The 17,221-nt window shown below is 40.1% G+C and overlaps 2 protein-coding genes and 1 pseudogene across 3 annotated transcripts; all 3 read right to left on the bottom strand.

Annotated features, from left to right (window-relative positions):
* Positions 1-205: 205 nt before the first annotated feature.
* LOC117996053 (5S ribosomal RNA) lies at positions 206-324 on the bottom strand (annotated as a pseudogene).
* A 4,867-nt stretch (positions 325-5,191) lies between these two features.
* Positions 5,192-9,921, bottom strand: LOC138404667 (uncharacterized). The gene has a single exon (XM_069509242.1). The coding sequence runs from the start codon at positions 9,447-9,449 to the stop codon at positions 8,358-8,360; it is 1,092 nt and encodes a 363-aa protein (XP_069365343.1). The 5' UTR covers positions 9,450-9,921; the 3' UTR covers positions 5,192-8,357.
* A 4,704-nt stretch (positions 9,922-14,625) lies between these two features.
* Positions 14,626-17,221, bottom strand: LOC138404666 (uncharacterized). 2 transcript variants are annotated; one of them, XR_011238515.1, is made up of 4 exons: positions 16,950-17,221; positions 16,223-16,396; positions 15,326-15,436; positions 14,626-15,120 (listed from the first exon to the last, which is right to left on the bottom strand). XR_011238515.1 is itself a non-coding variant. In XM_069509241.1 (3 exons), coding segments are annotated over exons 1-3 (471 nt in total). In that variant the 5' UTR covers positions 16,225-16,461; the 3' UTR covers positions 14,626-14,762. The 2 variants fall into 2 exon arrangements, 1 of the variants encoding a protein (XP_069365342.1); XM_069509241.1 differs by lacking the exon at positions 16,950-17,221 and having other exon boundaries at positions 16,223-16,461.

Below are 17,221 nucleotides of genomic sequence, written 5' to 3'. Positions count from 1 at the left end.
AGGAGTCCTACATTGACCATGAACTCAACTAAACCCGGTGGAGCGTTGTGAATTTTCATGGCATCCATATAACGAATATATTATTATTATGGTATTCTCTTCGTCAACTATGTCCGTGAGCCTATTTAAATGTTCTGAGTAGGCACAAGGTAGGTACTTTAGGACTTTTCAATAGTGTTATTCTGACTTAAGTCTCAACGAAAAAGGCCAACGTCACGCGGTGTTACCAGGAGGTCACCCATCCAAGTATTGACCGCGCCTGATGTTGCTTAACTTTGGCGATCGAACGAGAACCAGTGCTTTTAACATGGTATGGACATCAGCTGTCCACAAGTTATCAGGACTTATAGGCATAGCAGCTTGCGCTTGCGCCTGCATAGCAACAGACGCAACAGTTATTGGAATATAATGCGACGTCAAATGAGCGTGCGCAGGTATCGAGCGCACACGGTGCACGTCATGAGATTGTATTGGCGGCGCCACGTGGTGCGCGACCTAAGTAAAAGTAAGTAGGCTATACCTGCGGCGAAAGAATGTTTGATAGTCTCTTCGGGAGACCTACAACAATTCGCGATAACAATAACCGCGGGTAGCAGCTAATTTTATGTTATTCTAGCCTACAAATTGATCAAATGTGAGGGTAGCGTGCGCGTTGTCATGCGGAACGGACGATTCAAAAGTCTGGTTAGTTACCAAAACTAAACAATGGCGGCGGGGCCGATTGCATAGCACGACAATATGAATTGTCTCTCAACATGTCGGTCAAAGTGTTGACTCGACCAATCAAAATCTGGATATAGAAATCAGGATGACTCACCGAATTTTCTCCTTTTTACCTCACTCGACTCCGGTGTGGACCCGATCCAGAAATCGATTCGTCGTCCGTATCGTTCCGACGACGCCACTCGCTGCCCGACGCGGCCCCGGCCGCGTTCCCAACCGCAGCGCCGGCCGCGGTGCCGGCGGCGGCGGTATATTTTATTTCACGTTATTCGTGTTGTCGCAACGGGAAGTAACGACGCTATGAGGAAAGCGGGACTAGCGCCCCCAACCTGTGACCACGTGACTCACAACGAACGGAAGTGCTTTTGATTGGTTGACAACTTGACAGATCGCTCTGATAGGTGGAAGAACTAAAAGGGAAGTACCACGCACTCTCACAGATGCTGTGCATCATCACATGCCGAATAATTCATAGATTTGCTTAAAGAAACTGCATAAATCCTGCATCGTTGTCCCGGTTCTTCGAATTTTCACGTGAAAATCTCTCAGGGCGTTGCTTTCCACCGGCCCCAGCGTCCTGCGAAAGAAAATCCAAAATTAAAATTTTCAAAAAATTTTCACTTACAAAATTTTTCGGCAAATTTATACCCCAAATTTTCGTAGTTTTCCGCTCTTTTCCGACTCGGACGGTGCCCGCGCGTGAGGACCGTGCGCCTGACCGCTTTTCCGACAATTTTCGCGCGGAAAACGCGGAAAATCGTGCGCCGATCACAGCATAGACATCTGTACCGAGCTGATATAGCTAAGTGGAATTTCTCATACAAAATTCATAGATTTGCTTAAAGAAACTGCATAAATCCTGCGTCGTTGTCCCGGTTCTTCGAATTTTCACGTGAAAATCTCTCAGGGCGTTGCTTTCCACCGGCCCCAGCGTCCTGCGAAAGAAAATCCAAAATTAAAATTTTCAAAAAATTTTCACTTACAAAATTTTTCGGCAAAATTTATACCCCAAATTTTCGTAGTTTTCCGCTCTTTTCCGACTCGGACGGTGCCCGCGCGTGAGGACCGTGCGCCTGACCGCTTTTCCGACAATTTTCGCGCGGAAAACGCGGAAAATCGTGCGCCGATCACAGCATAGACATCTGTACCGAGCTGATATAGCTAAGTGGAATTTCTCATACAAAATTCATAGATTTGCTTAAAGAAACTGCATAAATCCTGCGTCGTTGTCCCGGTTCTTCGAATTTTCACGTGAAAATCTCTCAGGGCGTTGCTTTCCACCGGCCCCAGCGTCCTGCGAAAGAAAATCCAAAATTAAAATTTTCAAAAAATTTTCACTTACAAAATTTTTCGGCAAAATTTATACCCCAAATTTTCGTAGTTTTCCGCTCTTTTCCGACTCGGACGGTGCCCGCGCGTGAGGACCGTGCGCCTGACCGCTTTTCCGACAATTTTCGCGCGGAAAACGCGGAAAATCGTGCGCCGATCACAGCATAGACATCTGTACCGAGCTGATATAGCTAAGTGGAATTTCTCATACAAAATTCATAGATTTGCTTAAAGAAACTGCATAAATCCTGCGTCGTTGTCCCGGTTCTTCGAATTTTCACGTGAAAATCTCTCAGGGCGTTGCTTTCCACCGGCCCCAGCGTCCTGCGAAAGAAAATCCAAAATTAAAATTTTCAAAAATTTTCACTTACAAAATTTTTCGGCAAAATTTATACCCCAAATTTTCGTAGTTTTCCGCTCTTTTCCGACTCGGACGGTGCCCGCGCGTGAGGACCGTGCGCCTGACCGCGTTTTCCGACAATTTTCGCGCGGAAAACGCGGAAAATCGTGCGCCGATAACAGCATAGACATCTGTACCGAGCTGATATAGCTAAGTGGAATTTCTCATACAAAATTCATAGATTTGCTTAAAGAAACTGCATAAATCCTGCGTCGTTGTCCCGGTTCTTCGAATTTTCACGTGAAAATCTCTCAGGGCGTTGCTTTCCACCGGCCCCAGCGTCCTGCGAAAGAAAATCCAAAATTAAAATTTTCAAAAAATTTTCACTTACAAAATTTTTCGGCAAAATTTATACCCCAAATTTTCGTAGTTTTCCGCTCTTTTCCGACTCGGACGGTGCCCGCGCGTGAGGACCGTGCGCCTGACCGCTTTTCCGACAATTTTCGCGCGGAAAACGCGGAAAATCGTGCGCCGATCACAGCATAGACATCTGTACCGAGCTGATATAGCTAAGTGGAATTTCTCATACAAAATTCATAGATTTGCTTAAAGAAACTGCATAAATCCTGCGTCGTTGTCCCGGTTCTTCGAATTTTCACGTGAAAATCTCTCAGGGCGTTGCTTTCCACCGGCCCCAGCGTCCTGCGAAAGAAAATCCAAAATTAAAATTTTCAAAAAATTTTCACTTACAAAATTTTTCGGCAAAATTTATACCCCAAATTTTCGTAGTTTTCCGCTCTTTTCCGACTCGGACGGTGCCCGCGCGTGAGGACCGTGCGCCTGACCGCTTTTCCGACAATTTTCGCGCGGAAAACGCGGAAAATCGTGCGCCGATCACAGCATAGACATCTGTACCGAGCTGATATAGCTAAGTGGAATTTCTCATACAAAATTCATAGATTTGCTTAAAGAAACTGCATAAATCCTGCGTCGTTGTCCCGGTTCTTCGAATTTTCACGTGAAAATCTCTCAGGGCGTTGCTTTCCACCGGCCCCAGCGTCCTGCGAAAGAAAATCCAAAATTAAAATTTTCAAAAAATTTTCACTTACAAAATTTTTCGGCAAAATTTATACCCCAAATTTTCGTAGTTTTCCGCTCTTTTCCGACTCGGACGGTGCCCGCGCGTGAGGACCGTGCGCCTGACCGCTTTTCCGACAATTTTCGCGCGGAAAACGCGGAAAATCGTGCGCCGATCACAGCATAGACATCTGTACCGAGCTGATATAGCTAAGTGGAATTTCTCATACAAAATTCATAGATTTGCTTAAAGAAACTGCATAAATCCTGCGTCGTTGTCCCGGTTCTTCGAATTTTCACGTGAAAATCTCTCAGGGCGTTGCTTTCCACCGGCCCCAGCGTCCTGCGAAAGAAAATCCAAAATTAAAATTTTCAAAAAATTTTCACTTACAAAATTTTTCGGCAAAATTTATACCCCAAATTTTCGTAGTTTTCCGCTCTTTTCCGACTCGGACGGTGCCCGCGCGTGAGGACCGTGCGCCTGACCGCTTTTCCGACAATTTTCGCGCGGAAAACGCGGAAAATCGTGCGCCGATCACAGCATAGACATCTGTACCGAGCTGATATAGCTAAGTGGAATTTCTCATACAAAATTCATAGATTTGCTTAAAGAAACTGCATAAATCCTGCGTCGTTGTCCCGGTTCTTCGAATTTTCACGTGAAAATCTCTCAGGGCGTTGCTTTCCACCGGCCCCAGCGTCCTGCGAAAGAAAATCCAAAATTAAAATTTTCAAAAATTTTCACTTACAAAATTTTTCGGCAAAATTTATACCCCAAATTTTCGTAGTTTTCCGCTCTTTTCCGACTCGGACGGTGCCCGCGCGTGAGGACCGTGCGCCTGACCGCTTTTCCGACAATTTTCGCGCGGAAAACGCGGAAAATCGTGCGCCGATCACAGCATAGACATCTGTACCGAGCTGATATAGCTAAGTGGAATTTCTCATACAAAATTCATAGATTTGCTTAAAGAAACTGCATAAATCCTGCGTCGTTGTCCCGGTTCTTCGAATTTTCACGTGAAAATCTCTCAGGGCGTTGCTTTCCACCGGCCCCAGCGTCCTGCGAAAGAAAATCCAAAATTAAAATTTTCAAAAAATTTTCACTTACAAAATTTTTCGGCAAAATTTATACCCCAAATTTTCGTAGTTTTCCGCTCTTTTCCGACTCGGACGGTGCCCGCGCGTGAGGACCGTGCGCCTGACCGCTTTACCGACAATTTTCGCGCGGAAAACGCGGAAAATCGTGCGCCGATCACAGCATAGACATCTGTACCGAGCTGATATAGCTAAGTGGAATTTCTCATACAAAATTCATAGATTTGCTTAAAGAAACTGCATAAATCCTGCGTCGTTGTCCCGGTTCTTCGAATTTTCACGTGAAAATCTCTCAGGGCGTTGCTTTCCACCGGCCCCAGCGTCCTGCGAAAGAAAATCCAAAATTAAAATTTTCAAAAAATTTTCACTTACAAAATTTTTCGGCAAAATTTATACCCCAAATTTTCGTAGTTTTCCGCTCTTTTCCGACTCGGACGGTGCCCGCGCGTGAGGACCGTGCGCCTGACCGCTTTTCCGACAATTTTCGCGCGGAAAACGCGGAAAATCGTGCGCCGATCACAGCATAGACATCTGTACCGAGCTGATATAGCTAAGTGGAATTTCTCATACAAAATTCATAGATTTTTTTTTTTTTTTTTTTTTTTTTTTTTTTTTTTATTAGTCCACAAAACTGACTACAATTATTGTATGATAACAAGTTAAAAGATATACAGAAATGTTAGTTGTTAATTGTGTCTACTAGATGTGGACGTGGCATGCGCGATTAGGTGGTACAATAACTACAGTGCAACAAACAAACTTATCAAAACAAACTAAACAAGAACAAAACTTGTACAAAATAGTTTCTAACAAACAAAAAGAAAAAAAAAAGGTTAACTTACAACTAACAATGCACAGATTTCCTAACTTACTAACTTATCAAGGTACTTAATTTATTTTTTATTGTGGGTATACTGTCACAGAAGATATCTATAACATCTCTATGACAATTTGCAAGGAATAGCATTCTATATAGCGGACTATGAAGTCCGAGATTGGTCTTGGCTTGAGGCAAACAGAAAGTCTTACGATTGTGTAAGCGGCTACAGTCACGAGGCACAACGAACTTTAAGCGTTCAAGTAATTCAGGTGCATCAATGAGACCCTTCATTAGCTTTGCCAGAAAAATAACATCCGCAATCTTTCTACGATCCTTTAGCGATTTCATTTTATAGTAAGAGAGACGAGAATCATACGAAAACAATTTGTTACATTTGAAGTCCTTGTAAGACAGATGGTATAGAAACCGTTTTTGAATTCGTTCTATTCTATCGGAATGAACTTGATACCCTGGACTCCATACTGTGCTGCAATATTCAAGGATGCTACGGACAATACTATTGAAGACGAGAATAGATAAACTGGGATCCTTGAATATTTTCATTTGTCTGAAGACTAGTCCAGATATCTTTGAAGCTTTCGATGTTATTTGCTCGATATGTGGACGAAAACTTAAAGCGGAGTCTACAATTACACCAAGGTCTCTCATACTGTAAACTTCCTTAAGAATAACCTCGTTTATTTTATAGACACAGTCTAGCGGATTTTTTCTTCTGGTGAATTTAATGTGGAAACACTTTTCAATATTTAAGGACATACCATTATTGGTGCACCAAGAGTGAACAGCATCAATATCATTTTGTAGTGTTATCACGTCAGCTTGGCTGTTAATAGTTTTGTAAATTTTCATATCGTCTGCAAACATTTTGAATTTAGAATTTAACTTGAGTGCCAAATCATTTATAAAAATTAGAAAAAACGTGGGACCTAGATGTGATCCTTGAGGTACACCCGATGTTATTTTTATCTCATAAGACTTAAAACCATTAACAGCAACAAGTTGCGACCGATTTCTTAAGTAAGATTCACACCAACGTAACAATGAGCCATGAATTCCCAAAAACTCAATTTTTAATAACAAGATGTTATGGTTCACCATGTCGAATGCTTTTCGAAAATCAGTGTAAATTGCATGTACCTCACCAGTAGCATCGACAATCTCAGCGATGTCTGAAATATAACTAACTAAGTTAGAGGTTGTAGATTTGTGAGGGCGAAACCCATGTTGATTAGGATCAAGATAAGGAGCTATGTGAGAATAAATTTGTTTTTGAACTAAGCTTTCTAAGACTTTACCACAAACTGATAAAATAGATATAGGCCGGTAGTTTTTTATATCTTTTGAGTTGCCTGACTTATGGACTGGTGTGATATATGCAATTTTCCATTTGGTAGGAAATATACCCGTTTGCAAAGAATAATTATAGATGAGAGTTAGTGGCTTAACTAATTTGTGGGCGCATTTTTTAAGAAATAATGGGGAAAGAAGGTCTGGGCCGGGCCCTTTAAGTGAATCTAAGTGTAAGAGATGTTTTAAAACTTCTTTTTCAGTCAGTTGACAAGTACCGAATGAAGCAGTGGGAATGGTATTGTTTAGGATTGGTGAATTGCCTACTTGACAGTTACTGGTGTTTGTGTAGACCGATGAAAAATGTTTAGCAAAGGCGTCGCATACATTCTTTCCTCCTTTGGCTACAAAATTATCCAGAATCATTTCGTTCGGAATACAATTGGTACCATTTTTACGCTGTTGTTTAAAGAACTTCCAAAAGTAGGTAGGATCGTCACGAATACATTCAACAACGCGTTTTTTAAAATTATTATAACAATCTTTCACCATAATGGCGCAACGTTCTCGTAGTAATTTATATGAAAATTTATCCATTGAATTATTATATTTTTTGCTTTTATGGTGGACTTTTGCCTTTTCCTTTAATGCTCGTAATAGTGGACCTGAGAACCATATAGGATAGTGACTATCTCGCGATTTCCGCATAGGCGTATGTCTATGAATAATGGGCATTAGTGTCTGGTAAAATATGTCTAATTTAGCATCGACCGAGTGAACATTTTGAAAAAGAGACAACCAGTCTATTTGATCCAGTTCGTTACAGACATTATCATAGTCACATAAGAAGAAGTTAAGAAATGGTGTTCGAGAAGGTTTCATGTGGCGGTTACAATTTACTTTTAGAATAATTTGTAGAGGTGGATGATGGTTGTCAATTTTAACTAAAGCATTATCTTCTTTTTTTACTTGTATCCAATCAGAATTATTTGTAAGAACTAAGTCTAAAATACGGTCGTTTATATTTTGAATAGGATTACATTGTTTCAAGTTATTGAAAGCAATGTTTTCCAAAAAGACACTATCTATATTGTTACATAGTTGACCAGACACTAAGCCACTACCATTTAAATCAGTTACCCAAGAAATGTTAGATAAATTAAAATCGCCAACGATAAGAGTTAGTGAATCTTGACATATTTTGTTATTACAAATATCAGTCACACTTTTAAAAAAGCATTCCAAGTAATCTTCCTTAACTGGGGGAGGAACGTAAACACCACAAACATATATAAAGATGTTATGACTAACTTTAATCGCTATCCATAAATCTTCACATTCAGATTCCCATTCGTACTTCCTCACAGACTCAAATTTTTTACTAACGGCAATTGCTACCCCACCGCCTTCTTTTTTATGGCAAGATAGTGGACACGAAGAGCGATCTCGCCTGTGTAAAATATAACGACTATCTAGGATTTCATTATCAAAAACCGTGTTGTTCAGCCAAGTTTCAGTTAAGATTATTAAATCGTAGTCATGACATAAAGCCGATGTATAGATATCTTCCGTCTTGGTCCTTAGACCTCGTACATTTTGATAAAAAATATTTAATGTGAATTTTATACAACAAAAATGTTAATGCATGCATACAGAAATTATATACTAATTTAAGCCGTTTAGAGTTTCAGTATTTTTTATCCACAGTGCTGCAGCTTCATTGTTTTTACGAACAAATATACGACCATTTCTTATCCACACAAATTCATATTTTTTCTCTTTCGCAGCTAGTCTAGTGGCAGCATGTAACTTTTTATTCTTCGGGGACAAATGTTCCATAATGTATATAGGTATGGTTTGACCAGCAAAACCCAAATGAGATGTATTCAGCTTGTTCTGTGGATTTTTCTTGTTAAAGTGTTTTACGGCCGCAAGCAAGTCATCCCGTACTCTTGGGCTAGACAACTTCACTACAATGTTTCGCGGACGTTGGGACTGTGTATCCATCTTAGCAACTCTGTGGAAGTTCAATATGCTGCCATCTGTTAAGTCGCAAGCGACCACTGATGCCATCTGCTGGACAATGGTGAGAATATTCTCATTTTTTGTTTCCGGGATGCACTGAAGCTCTACGTTACAATCTCTAGCTTGCTGCTCAAAATGATCAATTTTGCTATTCAGTTCCGTCATTTGCGATCGCAAGTTTTGGTTTTCCATATTTAGATTTTCCAGGGACTTTTTGGATTCTGCATTTAACCCAATCTGGTCATCATAAGCATTAGACAAGTATTGCACAGACTTTGTTAGCTCGTCCACTTCTTCCTTTAGCGTACAAAATTTACCTCCAAGGTCCCTAACTTCTTTTTGGACTTCAGTAAGCTTGGCATCGAACTTATTTAGGCATACTTGTTGGTTTTCAAAGTGTTCCTTCATTTCACGACGCAAATTCCTAATCTCGTTTATAATGATCTCTTGATTTGGACCACTTGTCGTGCCCAATAGTGGCGGTAAGACGGTTGCATTATCGGGCGATAGCTGCTTGCGGTTTCTGCCCTGAATTGGTGTATTACTGTTATCTTGTTTTGGCTTGCTAGCCGTGCAAGAAGGACAGACCCATGTCGCTCGGTTTGATGGATTAGTGTCGTCATAGTTTACGCACTCGCTATGGTACAGTAGACCGCAACTCCCGACAGAGCACTTCAATCTTTTTTGCGTGACTAAGACATTGCTATTACAAGCTGCACATAAGCCGAGCATTTTCGGTTAAAATATGTATAAAAGCCAAAAAGTTCAAAATACTTTTCTCATATATTTATAATAAAATAAAAAATAAATAAAAAAAGATAAACAGACTATGTGATGGTACGAGGTTTGAACCATGAATATACTTAAGCAATACAGATATTCAGTCCACTATGCTGTACACTGCGCCATCGTAGTTACATGAGTCTCGGGCGAAAATAAGTTTCGGAATATTTTTGTTTACGTCAGAAAATATGCAAATCTACGAAGGTACTTTGAGTGATGACACTTCACTAAGATAATTCACTATGCACTGATTACAATTTGTTTCACTGTTTTTAGATTTTTACTGCATTCCATATCGCTTATAATGATTATTCAGTATGCTTTCGGTCCATAAAAGTAATGTAACACTAAATGGTAGCTGAATTGTGCTTAATTTATTTTAAAAAGTTAAATTTGCAACGGAGATGCTACACTGACGTTATGTACCCGCAGCGCGCGGGGGGCGGAAGATTTGCTTAAAGAAACTGCATAAATCCTGCGTCGTTGTCCCGGTTCTTCGAATTTTCACGTGAAAATCTCTCAGGGCGTTGCTTTCCACCGGCCCCAGCGTCCTGCGAAAGAAAATCCAAAATTAAAATTTTCAAAAAATTTTCACTTACAAAATTTTTCGGCAAAATTTATACCCCAAATTTTCGTAGTTTTCCGCTCTTTTCCGACTCGGACGGTGCCCGCGCGTGAGGACCGTGCGCCTGACCGCTTTTCCGACAATTTTCGCGCGGAAAACGCGGAAAATCGTGCGCCGATCACAGCATAGACATCTGTACCGAGCTGATATAGCTAAGTGGAATTTCTCATACAAAATTCATAGATTTGCTTAAAGAAACTGCATAAATCCTGCGTCGTTGTCCCGGTTCTTCGAATTTTCACGTGAAAATCTCTCAGGGCGTTGCTTTCCACCGGCCCCAGCGTCCTGCGAAAGAAAATCCAAAATTAAAATTTTCAAAAAATTTTCACTTACAAAATTTTTCGGCAAAATTTATACCCCAAATTTTCGTAGTTTTCCGCTCTTTTCCGACTCGGACGGTGCCCGCGCGTGAGGACCGTGCGCCTGACCGCTTTTCCGACAATTTTCGCGCGGAAAACGCGGAAAATCGTGCGCCGATCACAGCATAGACATCTGTACCGAGCTGATATAGCTAAGTGGAATTTCTCATACAAAATTCATAGATTTGCTTAAAGAAACTGCATAAATCCTGCATCGTTGTCCCGGTTCTTCGAATTTTCACGTGAAAATCTCTCAGGGCGTTGCTTTCCACCGGCCCCAGCGTCCTGCGAAAGAAAATCCAAAATTAAAATTTTCAAAAAATTTTCACTTACAAAATTTTTCGGCAAAATTTATACCCCAAATTTTCGTAGTTTTCCGCTCTTTTCCGACTCGGACGGTGCCCGCGCGTGAGGACCGTGCGCCTGACCGCTTTTCCGACAATTTTCGCGCGGAAAACGCGGAAAATCGTGCGCCGATCACAGCATAGACATCTGTACCGAGCTGATATAGCTAAGTGGAATTTCTCATACAAAATTCATAGATTTGCTTAAAGAAACTGCATAAATCCTGCGTCGTTGTCCCGGTTCTTCGAATTTTCACGTGAAAATCTCTCAGGGCGTTGCTTTCCACCGGCCCCAGCGTCCTGCGAAAGAAAATCCAAAATTAAAATTTTCAAAAAATTTTCACTTACAAAATTTTTCGGCAAAATTTATACCCCAAATTTTCGTAGTTTTCCGCTCTTTTCCGACTCGGACGGTGCCCGCGCGTGAGGACCGTGCGCCTGACCGCTTTTCCGACAATTTTCGCGCGGAAAACGCGGAAAATCGTGCGCCGATCACAGCATAGACATCTGTACCGAGCTGATATAGCTAAGTGGAATTTCTCATACAAAATTCATAGATTTGCTTAAAGAAACTGCATAAATCCTGCGTCGTTGTCCCGGTTCTTCGAATTTTCACGTGAAAATCTCTCAGGGCGTTGCTTTCCACCGGCCCCAGCGTCCTGCGAAAGAAAATCCAAAATTAAAATTTTCAAAAAATTTTCACTTACAAAATTTTTCGGCAAAATTTATACCCCAAATTTTCGTAGTTTTCCGCTCTTTTCCGACTCGGACGGTGCCCGCGCGTGAGGACCGTGCGCCTGACCGCTTTTCCGACAATTTTCGCGCGGAAAACGCGGAAAATCGTGCGCCGATCACAGCATAGACATCTGTACCGAGCTGATATAGCTAAGTGGAATTTCTCATACAAAATTCATAGATTTGCTTAAAGAAACTGCATAAATCCTGCGTCGTTGTCCCGGTTCTTCGAATTTTCACGTGAAAATCTCTCAGGGCGTTGCTTTCCACCGGCCCCAGCGTCCTGCGAAAGAAAATCCAAAATTAAAATTTTCAAAAAATTTTCACTTACAAAATTTTTCGGCAAAATTTATACCCCAAATTTTCGTAGTTTTCCGCTCTTTTCCGACTCGGACGGTGCCCGCGCGTGAGGACCGTGCGCCTGACCGCTTTTCCGACAATTTTCGCGCGGAAAACGCGGAAAATCGTGCGCCGATCACAGCATAGACATCTGTACCGAGCTGATATAGCTAAGTGGAATTTCTCATACAAAATTCATAGATTTGCTTAAAGAAACTGCATAAATCCTGCGTCGTTGTCCCGGTTCTTCGAATTTTCACGTGAAAATCTCTCAGGGCGTTGCTTTCCACCGGCCCCAGCGTCCTGCGAAAGAAAATCCAAAATTAAAATTTTCAAAAAATTTTCACTTACATAATTTTTCGGCAAAATTTATACCCCAAATTTTCGTAGTTTTCCGGTCTTTTCCGACTCGGACGGTGCCCGCGCGTGAGGACCGTGCGCCTGACCGCTTTTCCGACAATTTTCGCGCGGAAAACGCGGAAAATCGTGCGCCGATCACAGCATAGACATCTGTACCGAGCTGATATAGCTAAGTGGAATTTCTCATACAAAATTCATAGATTTGCTTAAAGAAACTGCATAAATCCTGCGTCGTTGTCCCGGTTCTTCGAATTTTCACGTGAAAATCTCTCAGGGCGTTGCTTTCCACCGGCCCCAGCGTCCTGCGAAAGAAAATCCAAAATTAAAATTTTCAAAAAATTTTCACTTACAAAATTTTTCGGCAAAATTTATACCCCAAATTTTCGTAGTTTTCCGCTCTTTTCCGACTCGGACGGTGCCCGCGCGTGAGGACCGTGCGCCTGACCGCGTTTTCCGACAATTTTCGCGCGGAAAACGCGGAAAATCGTGCGCCGATCACAGCATAGACATCTGTACCGAGCTGATATAGCTAAGTGGAATTTCTCATACAAAATTCATAGATTTGCTTAAAGAAACTGCATAAATCCTGCGTCGTTGTCCCGGTTCTTCGAATTTTCACGTGAAAATCTCTCAGGGCGTTGCTTTCCACCGGCCCCAGCGTCCTGCGAAAGAAAATCCAAAATTAAAATTTTCAAAAAATTTTCACTTACAAAATTTTTCGGCAAAATTTATACCCCAAATTTTCGTAGTTTTCCGGTCTTTTCCGACTCGGACGGTGCCCGCGCGTGAGGACCGTGCGCCTGACCGCTTTTTCCGACAATTTTCGCGCGGAAAACGCGGAAAATCGTGCGCCGATCACAGCATAGACATCTGTACCGAGCTGATATAGCTAAGTGGAATTTCTCATACAAAATTCATAGATTTGCTTAAAGAAACTGCATAAATCCTGCGTCGTTGTCCCGGTTCTTCGAATTTTCACGTGAAAATCTCTCAGGGCGTTGCTTTCCACCGGCCCCAGCGTCCTGCGAAAGAAAATCCAAAATTAAAATTTTCAAAAAATTTTCACTTACAAAATTTTTCGGCAAAATTTATACCCCAAATTTTCGTAGTTTTCCGCTCTTTTCCGACTCGGACGGTGCCCGCGCGTGAGGACCGTGCGCCTGACCGCTTTTCCGACAATTTTCGCGCGGAAAACGCGGAAAAATAACAAAGGGTACATCTTGCATAAATAACAAAGGGTACATCTTGCTTACGTTGAAAATTTTTAAATTGTACAAAAGAACCTTTTTCTGGTAAAACTGTAGCTACACCACTACAAATGTGATTATTTAAATTAATTTCGGTTGAAAAGAAAAGAAGGCAATCATCACAAAAATATAGTTTAGCGTGGTGTTTTGTAACTTGTCTCCCAACGAGACGCGGTAAATTTTTTATGAGAACGTAGTGTGATTTATTGCCTTTGTCAATCAAAAGTAAATTAACTTTTATTTTACGCTTAAACTCTGATCTATATATAGGACCTACAATCGTATTACTGTTTTTTAAAGAGTATACATTAACAGAAATATTAGAGTTATTAGATTCGAATACCTTAATATCTGCAAATGTAACAGGTAAATTCATATTTTGTATGTTCAAAACGTCACGAAAATGAGGATACGAGGATGTGCGAGCGCTATTTTTGCTTGTGGGATAAACCGCTGCTACAATAGACCACAGAAAACAATACGGATCACTATTTTTAATATTGAGACAAGCTTTCTTATTTCTAAACAATCGCGGTAAATCAATATAGCTCGATCCATTCAATGGATCGTATTTATTAACATTTACTTCCAAGTACGAATTGCATAAAAAAGTCCACCCACTATCGCGTTCTTCAAATTCTTGAATTTTTTTTTTAATTGTCTCAATAAGTGTCTGAAATATGCAATCAAATGAGTAGTTTTTACAAATAACTATATTTTTTGTAACGAAAGACTTTGTTTCTTGTTCATTATTTTTGAACAAGAGAAAAGTACCAAAATATTCAAAGTTAACTTTTATACTATCATGGTTACTAAGAGAAGAATTTAAAATACTTTTTAGTTTAGAACTAATATTTTCTAAAAATATTTCAGGCAAACTTTGCTCAAACTCCAACGCAAGTATTCGATATGAAGCTATTCTACCTTGGAAAGCAGATGAAATTTTAACAATTCCACTACTTATTTCATTCATAGAGATACTTTTGTGTATGTTACTGCGGAGATGACCTATCCACTGCTTTTTAGTCACCTCGACTGAGCAAACTTGACAAAAAGGCATTATGAATTTATAAAAATTAGATTTACACCTAAAGAACTGAAAAACCAAAAAACTAATAAAACCTTATACCATTTATTAGGAACCTAACTAATGAATTAATAAAAATAAAACCTTTCTTATAATGTTATTCCTTCATTTGCCTTATTACCTAAGTACTACACACATACACATACACGTATACATTAAAATTGTTCTATCTTTTCTTAAAATTAAAGTTACCCGACATAAATGTCGGGTCCGAGTCCTTAAATAATTCGTGCAGTTCCTTTACGAGTCGCTGCAGTGCTTTCCACTGCGACGAGTCGTCGTCCACCGAGCAGGCCAAACGCAGCAGCGCTTTCTTCCAGCGTTCGTCCGACTCGGTAGCCTCGGCGTCGCAGCGGTCGTACACGCGCAACTCCAAATAAAATGGTCCTGTCGTAGACACGCTCCGTCTCTGGACGCCGTTCGCGACCCTGTTCACTATAAACGATGGTAGCGACTTCACTGCACCACCTTCATCGTCATCCGATTGCAGACCGAAGATGTCCAAAAGTTTTCCTTTCCGGCTTCTAAAAATAAAACAAAAATATTAGTAACCTTATAAATTAAAACTAGCATGCTTTTACTAAACTAAACAGGGATTCGAACCCATAACTCTTGACCGCGTATAGCTTTAAAATATTGAATATCGCAAACACACAAGTTATACTATAAAGTCGTAGTAGCTCAACGGTTAGATAAGCGCTCTGAAATAAAGTATAATGATAATATTACCTTGCTGGTTCCTCGCTCGTTTGCTTGCTGGCTACTTTTGCAGGCGTGGAAGACTTCCTGGGTTTTTTCACCTTTGCCGGTGGTACTGCAAATTCATATTCTGAATCAGACCTAATAGAAAAAATATAAAAATAAAATCTTTAAGAAAAATATTAGCAAAACATTTCATAATAATAATAAAATCTTTATTTGGTTCAAAAACACAATTTACAAAAATAATAATTATGAGAACCAAAAGTCGTCTACTCAGCATCTGTTGGATACACATCTTAATATATTTCCAACGCTGATATTCTGTATAAAAACCTTGTGCTATGTACAAAAAGCATTGACGACAAAATGCTACTAAAATAAATCAAACAATAGAATTTAAAACTAAAAGGAACAAATTAGTAAAAAAAAAAAAGATTCCGACGAATTGAGAACCTCCTCCTTTTTTTGAAGTCGGTTAAATATTTAGATTAGATTTATTTATAATTACTATAAGCAGTGATAGCCTAGTGGTTAGGGCTGTGGTCTCCTATTCGGGTCGCAAGTTCAATCCCTGGCACGCACCTCTGACTTTTCGAAGCTAAGTGATAATTAAATATCACTTGCTTCAACGGTGAAGGAAAACATCCTGAGGAAACCTGCACACCTGAGAGTTCCACATAAAAAAGTTCTCGAAGTCCGCCAATTCGCATTGGACCGGCGTGGTGGACTATGGCCTATAACCTTTCTCTGAGAGGAGACCTGCACTCAGTAGTGAGCCGTTGATGGGTTGCTGATGATGATGATGATGATGATAATTACTATAATGAGGTATTATCAACTAATTGATTTCATAACGCTATCACTATGTTGCGTTAAATCTAGTTTTAAAACTGAAGTTAAACATTGAAATTAACACTTACGTACATTATGAATAATGGTGACGACTGTAGCGCGATAGATCAGGCAGGTAGCAGGTGAGAGGCGGCTCGCAGGCTCTTGCAAGTTTTCAGCTTTGAAAACTCCTTCCACGACTCGTTGACTTTGTTGGATGAATGATGTATTTTCGAAAACCATGCTTATAAACGTTCATAACACCCACTGTAAGCAGTTTTTGCTTAGTGTTCCGTTGTAAAATAATTTATAAAACACTATCTTAGTATTAATTTTAAAAACTTTAAAATGCAAGTTTGTGAATTCTTCTATATATATAGTAGGTATATAGGTAGCGATAGCCTAGTGGTTAGGACGTCCGCATTCTGATTGGAGGTCGGGGTTCGGTCTCGGGCACGCACCTCTAACTTTCCAGAGTTATTTGCGTTTTAAGTAATTAAATATCACTTGCTTTAACGGTGAAGGAAAACATCGTGAAGAAACCTGCATGCCTGAGAGTTCTCCATAATGTTCTCAAAGGTGTGTGAAGTCTACCAATCCGCACGTGGTCAGCGTGATAGACTATGGTCAAAACCCTTCTCACTCTGAGAGGAGACCCGTGCTCTGTAGTGAGCCGATCATGATGATGACGATAATAAAGGTAGTAGTAGGTACCTACATAAAATTATATTTTCCTTGCTTTTGTCTTTTTTATTTTATAAACTTAAGTTTTTATATTTAAGTATTTTTATTTAATATATTTACGTTCAATAATACATACGGAACCCAAAGTTGTCGTTTAGACGGACTCCGCCGCTTCAGGTCATTCCCCGCACGCTTGCCTGAATATGCAAAATTTGATAGTCGCAAAATTAGAAAACAATTTAAATAAAATATATAATAATATGATTGTTATTTTACAGAATGTGTCGTAACTACCATTGGGAAACTAACGTTAAAGCAGTTTTTGCTTAGGGTTCCGTTGTAAAATAATTTATAAAACACTATCTTAGTATTACTTTTAAAAAACTTTAAAATGCAAGTTTGTGAATT

The sequence above is a fragment of the Maniola hyperantus genome, unplaced genomic scaffold, assembly GCF_902806685.2.
Source record: "Maniola hyperantus unplaced genomic scaffold, iAphHyp1.2, whole genome shotgun sequence".
In the NCBI taxonomy this organism is placed as follows: domain Eukaryota; kingdom Metazoa; phylum Arthropoda; class Insecta; order Lepidoptera; family Nymphalidae; genus Maniola; species Maniola hyperantus.
This window is presented reverse-complemented; position numbering and strand designations above follow the sequence as displayed.

Coding starts and splice junctions, on each gene's coding strand:
- LOC138404667 (XM_069509242.1), bottom strand. CDS start 9,449: ATGCTCGGCTTATGTGCAGCTTGTAATAGCAATGTCTTAGTCACGCAA.
- LOC138404666 (XM_069509241.1), bottom strand. Junction 15,121..15,325: donor ACGAGCGAGGAACCAGCAAG/GTAATATTATCA, acceptor TTTTATTTTTAG/AAGCCGGAAAGGAAAACTTT.